The following is a 13,195-nucleotide window of genomic DNA, read 5'->3' on the forward strand; positions in this document are numbered from 1 at the left end:
CTTTCTTTTCTCTTAAAAAAAAAAAAAAACTGAGAGAGAAGGAGAAAAGGGCTGTCACATGTTCATTGCTGAAAGTCCAATAGACTAGATTGCCCAAGCCTAGTTATTATGTTTAAGATTATTTCACTGATAGAAATGTAAGTTTCATTGTTTCTTTGATATGCATTTGTAGCCTCTAGCACTTGGAAATGGGGAAGAAATATATGGAAAAAATCTTCTAGCATATGTCTTCCCAAGTAAAGTCTTCATATAGATTACATTTGGCCACTATAAAATAACAACATTTTCCAGTGAGCGCCATAGAACACAGGTCCCAAAAGATGATTTGAAAGAAAACCATTCTCTGGTTAAACTGAAGAGACCTCAAAACTCTGAAACAGATTTATAATGAACATTAGCATATTAGGTTCTAAGACATTCTGAAGTGAAGAAACCTTTAATTAATTTACTTCCTAAATTTGAAGGCCATAGTAAAATTTCCCCTCACATAATTTCTGTTAACATTTCATGGAATTAGAGCTCTGTGGATCAAACTCTGGAAAATGCTGTACCACAGAAACATATTTATTCAGATTTCCATTTTTTCCTCAGTAAACCTCCATATAATTTATTCTAAAATATTGTAGGTCTATATGCACACAAATAGAGACGTAAACTTTTGTTTACATCTGTTTGGATGTTTGGTTAAGTACGATGTTCAGGCTAACTAATTCTAAAAAGTTTAACTGTAGATTAAGTGCTACTATGCCTTTAAACACTTATTGAAAAGCATTCAGTAGCACTCTCAAAATTTTTTTAAGAGATGGGAAATTTCTCTGCTGTCCAGCCTGGAGTGCAGTGGCGTGATCCTAACTCACTGCAGCCTCGAATTTTGGGGACTCAAGCGATCCTGCCTCCTCAGCCTCCTAAGTAGCTGGGATGCTGTGTGCCATCGTGCCTGGCTCTTCTCAACCTTTAGTACTATTCAATAGCTCTGGGGTGGGATCACAGGTTCTGCATTCCTAATCAGCAACCAGATGATGCCAATGCGGCTGGTCTGCAGACCACACACTGAGTAGCAGGTTGCTTTTCTGCCTTGGTAAGCACAGTAAAATAAATATAATAAAATTGTTATTTTGAATAACTGTGTACATGTTGTTGGTGGAACCACATACTGAAATAGTTTAAATTTTTAAAATATCAACTTGTTTTCTTGATACTAGCTTCCTCATAAAATTGGGGAATAATGGGGGGAAAGCATCTAGCTATAAGAGTATCACTATCAGCACCTCATATGAAATCTGGTAATTATAGGTATTTATGTTAAGTATGTTAACTTATTTGTCATAACCTTTATTATCCGTTATAACTGAAGAAGTGACAGGGATACATCTACTAAGGAGGGAATTAATGATATGAAAATATAAAGAGCAATGAAAATGGTGTCAAACATACTATCAATCAAACAACATACTATGGAGAGTATGTAGGTAGAGAGGACAACTGGATGCGCTAATAAATGTTGGGATCTACTGCAGGCTCAGAAAAAGAGAAAAGAAGAACCAGAGTAATATTCTGGAAGCAGGTGCCAGTAAGGAAACCTCAGCTAGGGAAGCAGACACAGGCATCTCTGCCCCAAACGCATCCTGGAATAGTCATAAAGTGAAGGGAGATGGGCTTTCCTAGGGAAGCCTACCCAGGGATCGGGAAGCCGTCTGGAGAGGGAAAGAAAGACAGATCTTCCCTATGAGCCCATCCACCTCCTATACATTATGCTAAAAGAACTAAATCGGTATCAGTTATTTTCATAATTTTCCTACTTTGGCACATTAAGTACCATCCAAGTATTTGTTAACTAGTGATGATTAGTAACATGACTTAGCAGTGTAGTTTTTAGCTTCAAGTTTTTCAGTAGCCCCAGGTGGGTGAATCCATAACAGAATAAGGGGATCAGAAACTTGTTACAATTATGTTACAATTACAGATGACTATGTTGCAATTACCTTATGTTTCAGGGTTGTTTTTTTTATTTTTAAAGAGTGTCTTAATCTGGTCTTGATGGAGTTTTCCTTGAAATGGCTTTGGAGCCTTTGGTCTTCTGGTACTCGGGTATTATCTATAAATACACTTGGATATATCTATAAATATCAACCAGACAATTATAGTAGATGACGCACATGGACTGATGATCGACTACTTGTGGGTAGTTCAACCCGAGAGTTGCTCTTGCTCCCTGATTGAGATGTCCAAGATACAGGCACTTCCTGCCAACCACCTGCTCTACTTCCCTCATCCTGACACTGCTTTAATCACCTCCTTGCTCTTTGCTGTCTCTATGGCCATTCTGAACTTCCTTCAGTTGTCAGAATATGCTATATTCGTTCTTTCTGTTCCTTTTTGGCGCTGATTTTTCTCTCTGCTGGGAATATCTCCACTCATGCTTTGTTAATTTCCATTAAACTTTAGGTCTCAGGTTCTCAAAACTCAGAGCACTCCACTCTTGCTAACTGCCTCTCTGATGTGTTCCCCTCCACACTCTGTAACACAATACTGATCATACTTGTGTGTATGTGGATACCACTAGTTGCCTATACACACATATGTGCATATATACATTATAGATAACTCACTAGACTTTCTTAGCTTTGTCAAAATACTGTCTCTCTTTCTTTTACAGTTATAATTCCCAGAACTAGCATACCTAGCACATAGCAGCACTGAATAAGAATGTGTTGAGTAAAAGAATGAGCTTTAAAAAATATTCTAATTGCTCAAGTCCATGGTGAATGTTCAGACATTTTCATGAATTGAAAAAATAATAAGTTATGTATGTTGTTAAGTTTAGCTGCATTCTCACAATTTGCTTATGTTTTTCACAGACCTGGTAGTTTGGGAACCAAAACCTATAAAACCTGTTATGCACAACTCTCCAGATGAGCTGTTTAAGTAATAGAACCTACTAACAAGAGGTCATTTTTTTCCCTAACTGCTCTTTCATACTCTTTTTATAAAACTCTGAGGCTGTGGGTGTTCTGGGATTTAAAAAGTCAGCGCTGGTGACCTTTTTACAGTTAGTAAGAGTATGAACCATAGCTTGAACATAGAACAGTAACAAAAAACAAAACTAAAGCAAAATAAACAAAAAGGTATTTATTTTGGCTCAAACTTTGCCAGTAATCCTTTTATTTTTTCTCTTTTTAATTGGTCAGACGTAGGCACCACCAAAGGGCTTTATCTGTTTTAATTCTTTGTACATTTCCCTATCTTATGACTTTACAAAGCCAAACAATTTAAAAACCAGTAAAGTAAAATGCAATGAATAATATGTAATGCTTTGAAATTAATCTGAATTTATATATCATTAAAATACATTGGAAATATATGACACTATCCTAATTGAATTATTGTGATGGCTCCCAGTACCCTAGAAAATAAATATCAACATTTTTAGGTCGGTAGTCAAGGCCCTCTAAAATCTAGCCCCAATCAATCCTTTAACATTTTCTTGCACTGTTTCCCTTGGTATTGTACTATTTATTCTAATGGAAGTGACTAGCTGTTTGCTACACCAGCACACAGAAGAGGCCCAAATGTTAGCAAAATGTTAAAACCTGGCTTTGTTAACCAATGTAAAATTTGAGATGGCAGGGGAGGCATGCTTCTTTAGATCAGTTGTTTCTCAAACTTTATTGTGCATCAGAATCAGCTAGAGGGCTTGTGAAAACTCAGATTGCTGGGCCCCATCTGCAGAATTTCTGGTTCAGTTGATCTGTCTCAGGGCCCGAGAATTTGCAAGCCTAACACATTTCCCAGGTGATGCTGATGGTGGTGGTCCAAGAGCCACACTCTGAGAATCGCTAGTTTGCTTGCTAACTTCAACTAAAGCTGAATGCTGAAAGCGCAAGTTCAATGCGAATGGAGCTGCCTTTGTGTAACACAAGAATGGTCTTTCGAAAACGAAGTCAGATCATGCCACTCCTCTGCTGAAAACCCTTGCACTGGTTCATCATTTTACTCCAAGTAAAAGCTGGTGAGCTTACAGTGGCCCATCAGTACATATTCGTTTTTCTCCCCGTCCCAGTCACCTCTTTAGTCTCAACTCCTGCCACCCCCAACTCCCATTCTGATGCAGCCATGCTGACCCCCATGTTATTTTCTCTGCAGGCACCTTCCTGTCTTAAGACATTCACTGTAGGTATTCCCTCTCCTTGGAACGTTCTTTCCCCAGTTAACTATTTGGTGAACTTCTCCACTGTCTTCAAATCTTTTCTGAAATCTTGCCTTCCCAGTGCCGGGGCCTCCCCTCATCATCCTACCCCACACTATACCCTCCGACTCCTCTTCCCACCCCAAGCCCTTGGCTCCCTGGATCCCTCTTATTTTTCTTCTTCTTTGATGATACTAGCTCTTATGAAATTCTCACACACTATATATTTCACTTATTACTTATATTTCTTGTCTGTCTCCTTGAGGGAGCTTATACTCTGCTAGAGTCTTGTTCTCTGATGCATCTTAAGCACCTGGCACACAGTAGGTACTCATCAAACAGTAACTGGGTGAATAAATACATGAACACATTAGGTATACTGTACAGCATACTGTTTCAAGGAAATGCTATATAACATTATCTTTTTGAAAGTGTTACCTGTTGCCCTACAATATAGTTAACTTATCCAAGTTAATGACAAATTATTTTCTTTCCTCTTTTATCCACTTAGTAGTTTGTGCATTCTCATTTTTAGTGAGACTGTACAAACTACTAAGTGGTCTGAGGCTATGGGATATACATATACATATACCTGTTCGTTTAAACAAATCCTGTACAAAATGGCGTCAGGAATGAATATGTTCTAGGTTGAAGCAATATTATAAGCAGACCATTTTGTTAGCACATGGAGACTAGGATCCTACATTTTAGGCCCTACGAGCTGCAGGTTTTAAAGAAGTAATTATCTTTAACATAAGGTATTTTTGATCAATAAGGAGTAGAAACCCTATTGTATTATTTTCCACCTTCTGGCTTATAGGACATGACAGTTATTACAATACTAATTTTCATTGTTATTTATTTTTATTTTAAAATATAATATAATAAATAGAGACAGGGTCTTCTCCTGTTGCCCAGCTGTCTCAAACTCCTCGGCTCAAGTGATCCTTCCACCTCATCCTCCCAAAGTGTTCCAAAGTGCTGGGATTACCGATGTGGCCACCCCATCCAGCCTAGTTTTTATTTCTTGAGGGCTTACACTATGACAGACAATGTGCTAACCCTTTTATCTTATATATACACCACTTTTTCTTATATAGTTCTCATTACACTACAGGCAGGAATTTTACATATGAAGAAACTAAAGTCCAAAGAGCTTCAATAGCCAGCATAAGGTCACACAACCAGCAATTGGCAGTGAAAGCACTGAATCTTTATCTGTTTGAAACCTCCTAAATATTACAAAGAAAGTCTGAGTACAAACAAGGAGCAGGAGTAAAACAGAATGCTAGGAGAAATATTATGACACAAATCCAAATTTGGGGCTTGCTGTGGAAAGGGAGCAGTACTATATTTTATCTGCCATTATTTAAGAGAAAAAGCTTGTAACAAGCAAGCCCATTCAAATTCCACACTGATATCTTCTCCCTGATGTTCAAAAACATTTTTAAAGAGCAATATAGTTTTTCCTTTAAAAAACTCGCAAATAACCCCAAGGTTTCAAATGCTCATTTCCCATTGTATTGCTCTCTTCCTGTCACTGCTTTTGAGATAGAACATGGAGTCCTTGGTAGGGAAAGGAAGGGCATGATCATTAATCTTCATTTATAGTCTTGAGTGGCTTCTGTGATATGATGATTTCTGAGCTGATAGAAGGGTAAATACTAATGTGGTTAGAAGAGCTATTCATCCACATTTGACATTCACTTAAGGCTTGCACGCACCCTTCATATTCACATTTCAGATAATGTCCTATGAATTGGGTAGATCTTTTCAAATTCTATTCTTTTTTCAAATAAACCGCTTTTTCTTTCCTTTCATTTCCTTTTCCCTCTCTCTCTCCCCATCCCCTCCAACCACCACCCCCCACCCCCGCCTTTTTGTTAAGAAAGGTCTGGCTCTGTGGCCGAGGCCGGAGTGCAGCGTCACCATCTCAACTCACTGCAACCTCCACCTCCTGGGCTCAAGCCATCCTCTCACCTCAGCCTCCCGAGTAGCTGGAACTACAGGCGTGTACCACCATACCTGGCTAATTTTTGTAGTTTTTGTAGAGGCAGGGTTTTGCCTTGTTGCCCAGGCTGGTCTCAAACTTGTAAGCTCAAGCGATCCATTTACCTTAGCCTCCCAAAGTGCAGGGATTACAGGAATGAGGCACCATGCGGCCTCCAAATAAACCTCTTCTTGGAGTTATGTCAACAAAAAAGCAGAACCCATTCTACAAGATTTTAGTATTTTGGGGAGAGTATAAAATTATTATGATGTCATAAATTAGTTATGATAGAGAATACACTAGAGCAGCGTCCATCAAAATACACTCATAATAAAACCAAAACTTGTCTTTTATCATGGTTAAGTTCATTGTTAAGGTAAAAGAATAACCCAAGTACAGTAACCACCCTTTGTTTCACCAGCTTGAGTCCACTTATTGTCTACCTTCTACTCACAAGTAAAGTCTTAAGATCTTAAATAGCTCTCCCTCTTCATCACTTCTTTTTCTATTTTATTAATCATCTTATTTTCCAAAATGTGGTGATACAGGAAATAATTTTACTTTATGGAGAGAAAGGAAATTATTTTTACGAGTATTATACTGTTTTCACCCAACAGGTTGAAAATTCTTGCCTCTTATCAATGAAGAAATTAGCTGATATCTGTGAGTGTATTATCCGAGAATCTCAGTGACCTCCCTCCCCTGAGTTAGTGGAGTGAAAGATGAAGAGACTCATCAGTTTTGTACAAATCAGCCTATTTTCTGGAAACCACAGGTTACTTACATTTGCAAGCGTCTGGAGCTGAGAAGGGTCTCCGCAGGTCACGATAAAAGCCTGGCTTGCACCTCTGGCAATGCTGTCCTTCCGTGTTGTGCTGACAGTCATCACAGACGCCACCACTGCGATTCCCTGATGCCTGCCACACATGAACGTCGAAGTGACAGGTATCAGCATGCCCATTACACTTGCAGCCTGGAAATAAGAAGCGTGGAGAGAAACACTAATAAGTAAAACTAGAGTGATGGGTTATCTCATATTCAGGTAGTTAAAAATAGGATAAGCTGGCTGGGTGAGGTGGCTCACGCCTGTAATCCTAGCACTTTGGGAGGCCGAGGTGGGTGGGATAACTTGAGGCCAGGAGTTTGAGACAAGCCTGGCCAACAGGGTGAAACCCTGTCTCTACTAAATATAAAAAAGTTAGCTGGGTGTGGTTGCACATGCCTGTAGTCCCAGCTACTTGGAAGCCTAAGGCAGGAGAATCACTTGAACCTGGGAGACAGAAGTTGCAGTGAGCCGAGATCATGCCATTGCACTCCAGCCTGGGTGACACAGGGAAAGTTGTCTCAAAATAAATAAATATAAAAATAGGATCAACTGATTGTTAATGTTTAGTTTTAGTTTTTGAGTAGTTAACGGTATAAAAATCAAAGCAATATAGAAAGGTATCCATTATGAAATTTAGCCTCTCCATCCCCATTTGCCTTTCTTTAATAGGTTACTACTTTTTTTTCATTATAGATCTTAATTTTAAAAAACAAGTTTCAGGAGATGCATGAAAATCAACAAAGTGTAGCTTTGTCTAGTTGGCAGAGACATTATGATGAACTTGCCAACAGGGGAAGACATTTATTGTGGAAAGATGACAGAAGTGACTACCAGTTTTTTACCCTCTTTTTTGGTAACACTTCACCATTCCCATTCCTGTTACTTCTCAAGGGTCGTTCCTGTGGGTCTCCTGACTTTGCTAAGAAAAGCTGAGATTGTCAGGCCTCATGTAGAAATGACTATTCATATTGCAGAGGCAGGCATGAATTCACGCTTACTGATGAGCCTGGAAGGAAGCTGCTGGTGGACAGCGCTTGGTAACTTGGCAATTAGATTGATTTATCTTTCATGAAGTAATATTCTTCAGCGGTTGAACTGGTGAATATAAGGTGGATTCCTATTGAAGCCTCAATTTTCTTTATACTACAGAAGAGGCCTGCAGTATTTATTATATAGTAATTCCTCAAAGGCATTTCTAAGATTATAAGTCAGTAGCATCAAGTGACATGTCTCTGTGTTCTATATATATTTAGATAGGCAGTTGATTTCTATGGAAAGAGCCAGAAAGGCACCCTAGGAATTCAGGAGAAATTCTTTAGATTCTCTTGATGAATAATTTGGAATAAGAATCCAGATTTTTGTGGAGGTCAAGTGTATTTGAAAATGTTTGTGCTGTTGTTTTTCATTGTTTCCTTGATGTGTTATGAAATTCTGACCAGATTCATATCCTTTAAAAGTTTGTTATGAGATAATTTGAGATTTATTCTTACAGGAAATCCTTTACATTTCCTAGAAACAAAAACAAATCAATTATGACTCCAGATTACATATGGGAAGAGACTTCTCACAATTTTACCCACAGTACCTGCTTTTACATCCTTGTAAAATAGAGGTTTGTGAGCGTTAACATTCTTATGGGCATGTGCATTTCTGTGAACATTTTAAATTGCAAAGAAAAAATGGCTCAGGTTCCCTATTTTTACCTTCCTAGTTAATCTCCAACCTCAAACCTCAAGTTAGTCCTGGTAGGGAAATCTCATGCTTGACTTACCGGCTTAATTTCAAATCTAATCTTTCATTTCAAGCATCGTAAAGTGAAAAGAAAGACATTATGGTATTATGGGAAAAAGTACCTAATCTGGAGTCTTGAGACTTGGGATCAAGTCCCACTATCATATACTAACTGGTAAATCACTTAATCTTACTGAGCCTCAATTTCCTGATCTCTATAATGGGATTAACACTACCTGTTTTATTGGGTAATTTTGAGAACTGAATTCAAGACAGCTATTTTCATGTTTATAATTCACCATCTTAGTAATAAGAGTAATTGTAGAAGAGAGTCAGATGCTCTTGTTGTCTGCTCATGCTTTTATTTTTATTCATTCATTCATTCATTCACTTTGAGACAGAGTCTTCCTCTGTTGCCCAGGCTGGAGTACAGTGGCATGATCTCAGCTCACTGCAACCTCTACCTTCCGGTTTCAAGTGATTCTCAAGCCTCAACCTCCCAAGTGCCTAGGATTACAGGTGCACACTACCATGCCTGGCTTTTTTTTTTTTTTTTTTTGTGATGGGATTTCACCATGTTGGCCTCGGCCTCCCAAAGTGCTGGGATTACGGGTGTGAGCCACCCTCCTGTTTTTATTATGTCCAATTATAAAAGGGTCCTTAGCTCCCACAAAGTGTCCAACAAATAGGCAACATATTCTTGGCAAAACATTCACATCGGCAACGTAACAAACAGTAACCATTTTCAGTGGCTGAAGCCATAGTGGGCAGTGATATGACTATGCTTGTGCAGGTTCTAGTGTTTGTCACCCACCACTTTGTGTTGTGTTTGTAGAGACAACCAGCAGTCCACAGATAAGCTGACTTTACAAAGAAGACTTCTGAGTACTGTGGACTTGTTACTTACTTCTGCACTCGTTGGGAGCCCCCGTTTTGCCATCAGCTGCCTCCCACGGCCGGTCGTTGAATAACGGGGCACAGTGCTGGCAGTGGCTGCCTGCTGTGTTGTGCTTACACATACACTTCCCATGGACCTACAAACAACATCAAGTGAGAGCTTTGAGCACAAACGATGCCAAGGAAGAATATTCTTCGCACGATCTTTTGAAAAATTCAAAAGATTAAGTAATGTAGTTTCTTGGCTGAAGGGTATATGACCCTATGGAGCAATTCTAAGCTACTGGCTGAGCCAACACTTGAATTCAAATGTACTGGCTAAGTTTTTAATATCTTTAAATATTTAAATTCTTTATGCAAAAGTAATACACCTTCATTCTAGAAAGTTTAGAAATCCATAATCTCATTGCAAAATGACAATAATATCAACATTTGGAGCATATATTTCCAGTACTTTAAAATATACAATTATTTTTACAACCTTTTTCACATATCATATGGCAAATATCTTTCCATTTTGTTAAATATTCTCATATAATACACACTTTAATGGCACCCCTGTATGATGTAAGCTTAATTTATCTGACCACCTATTTAATTGTTATTTAGGATTTTAAATATTTGTATATGTTATATTTGATGCTATAATGAATATCATTGTAGCTAAATATTTGCGTACATCTTTATTTCTTTTGAAGGTGTTTTCTAGAAGAAATATTGAAAGGTGAAAATGTGGATATTGTTGGGGCTTTGAATACATTTTGTCCTAATGACTGGGCATTTTTTTTTTTGGTCCCCATAGTTTAGCGTAGTTTAGGGTTTACTAAAATAGCATTTCTCACAGAGAGAAATACTTCTGTAGAATTCTTAGAAATATGCGAATTTCAACATTTTTTGTATTATTTCACTAACTTCTAAAAATTAATATTTTGGATCATCCAAACTATCTCCTAATAACTAAGACTTGCAATGAATTCCAATACCAAGATGCATTCCAGTACCAAGATTATTTATTTACATGATGTCATGAATATACAAAGGAAAGCTTTGCAAAGTAGCTTAGAATGGGGTCCACAAATGTGGATCTATGAGGCTGCATATTTTTCCTTGAGAAACAGTGTCAAAGGTAACATAAAGGTAACAAACTATATCAACTAGTTAACAAATATTTAATGGGTACCTACAAGGGAAAGTCACTATGCTAGGTCATGTTTGGTACACAAAGCATTAAAAAGTTTTCTGTCTGTAAGAAAGATAAAATGTATAATAGCTGGAGAAAAAAAAAGGGTTACATAGAAGAAAATAACAGATTAACAAGACAATAAATAAATGCCTAAGCAGCAAAATAATGCTGGGATTCAAAAGATGCAGAAATCACCATAGGTTGACAGCTTTGGAGGGCTTGATGAGAAAGGTGGAGATTGGAGCTGACCCTTGACACATGGGTGGCATTTCTAACAGGCAGAAGGGAAGAAACTTTTCAGGAAAAGGAAACAAAATGAATCAAGGTGTAAGGAGAATCTGTGAGCAAAGTTTATTTCAATGCATCTAAAATGGTTTGATTGTGACAAAAAGTAAATTACTAAAAATGATGTACTCAGAGGGGCCAAACCAAAATGAGTCCCCAAGGTAAAGTTTAACAAACCTGAAAACGGCCACACCAATACACTGATGTACTACTGCTTGACCTAAGATAACACTCAAGTAACTTGTGTCATCTTATCCAGGACCTTCTTTTAATACTTTCCTAGCACTGGTGGAGGCACTCTGCAAATGGCCCGTGCAATGATCCAAGTGTGCTACATGACTGCTGTCGGCCTTATGCTCACATAACGACCAAGTTCAGGAATTATACACAGGGCTTAGAGGACTGCAGGCTGCTTGAGAATGAACCACGTGATGCCTAAGAGTTAGCTGGAAAATTTCATAAGCAATATGTTGGCGGCCATCTTGCTAAATTTCATTTCAGTGTATTTTCATGTAAAGTTCTCATGCTTCATGAAAATTATAGTTCTTTTAATTCTCAGGGATTAGTGAGTATATAGATTTAAAAAAAATAGAGCAAGTTGGCTCCTTGAAAAAAGATGATGTTGCAAAAATTTTTGTTAATTTTCTTTATGGAAATGCAACTGATACTATAGATTCAATTCACTGGTTTTGGTCTTGGGATGTCCAAGTATGAATTCAGTTATAATAATATAACTTCTTGGGCATCTCTTCATAGTTCTCTGATATGAAACGCGTTCATATATTGAAATTCCATGGAGTTATGAGTTCACTACAAATCTCCATTCACACATCCACGCAAGCTCTAAAGACAAACCTGCACTTAAATTTTGAGAGCTGCAGGCATTCAACTTCTGCTGCTCTCTAAGAATGAGACTTTTTTCATCCTAGCTCCTGGATATCTGATTTTTCTTATCCATTTTTTATTATAAAGTATATGAAGTAAAGGTGCCTCAGTCACATTACTTTTTTTTGAACCTTTTTAAATTCAGTGTTCTCTCTCATCATGAAAAAATATAAACTCTTGCCAATCAAATAACTTCTATGTGGCAAATTTCTTTAAAGTTTCTCAGGAAAAGCTTATGATTCTTTGTTTTACTTGTAGTACTAAACACTGATTTCAAAGAAAAGGGGGCCTTTGAAAAAAATGACTGTAGAAAAAAAAATCTTCCAAGGCTGAAGAATTTTAGTAAGATGAAGGCATCCTTATGTAACTGACAGAAGTAGTGCAATGGAGGCTAGTAGAAAAAATGTTTTGCAATTGTCTAATCCTACAGATCAAAAAAACAAGCAAAACTTACCTTCAAAACACATAAATAATCTGCCAGAATTAGAGTCAGAGTTCCTGCTGTTAAGGGAATTATAAGGAGTTCTGTCTAGGGAGAGCATTAGGGAAAATGTTAAGGGGTGTAAAGTAAATATGATGGAAAACAAGGTCAATTTGTGCTTTCTGTATAAAACTTCTAAGTGTGGTCCCTGAGTCTGTGTCCTGAAGGGTACATGGGATTTTCCTTAGGAAGCAAAGACAAGAATATAAGAACCCTAAAGAAATAGTTAGGGACAGTCAATAAATAAACCAGAAGTATGTGTTTGAGAGGTAGGTTCAATCCAGATCATGGAATACACTAAACATTAGCTTTAAAGAGGCTGAAATTTATCCCATAGGCAATGCAGATCCATTGAAGAGTTTTGAGTAAGACAATGATGTGAAAGGCATATTAAACACACTTTCTTTTCTCTTAAAAAATTCTTTCTACCTCTCTCCTATCTTGCCTGTTATATTCTTTCTTCCCTTTCTCCTTTTATGGTTTCTTCTTTGGCTTTTCCCCCAGCTCATGCCTTCCAATAACCAGTGGCACCCACATGTATTTTCTGAAAATATTCAGACGTTGAAAAAGTTAATTCTTTTTTCCTAATTTTCCAGTTATATCAGCACGTTAATTCTTAGGTACTGTATTTTTGCATCCTCTCCATTTTAAAATTTTACTTATTTTTAATTTTTTTTTTAGAGACAGGGTCTTGCGTTGCTGTCCAGGCTGGAGTGTAATGGTGTGATCAC

General features: G+C 37.6%; 1 protein-coding gene across 3 annotated transcripts in view; it reads right to left on the reverse strand.

Annotated features, from left to right (window-relative positions):
- Positions 1-13,195, reverse strand: part of NTN4 (netrin 4) — a 123,905-nt gene that overhangs the window by 50,068 nt on the left and 60,642 nt on the right. For all 3 annotated transcript variants that reach the window (XM_037733874.1, XM_017516080.1, XM_017516086.2), the window contains exons 4-5: positions 9,641-9,767; positions 6,961-7,149 (exon numbers count right to left, since the gene is read on the reverse strand). In XM_037733874.1, the coding sequence (XP_037589802.1) occupies positions 6,961-7,149; positions 9,641-9,767 (316 nt within the window). The remainder of the gene's footprint in view (positions 1-6,960; positions 7,150-9,640; positions 9,768-13,195) is intronic.

Source organism: Cebus imitator, unplaced genomic scaffold (genome assembly GCF_001604975.1).
Source record: "Cebus imitator isolate Cc_AM_T3 unplaced genomic scaffold, Cebus_imitator-1.0 Scaffold18, whole genome shotgun sequence".
Lineage (NCBI taxonomy): Eukaryota > Metazoa > Chordata > Mammalia > Primates > Cebidae > Cebus > Cebus imitator.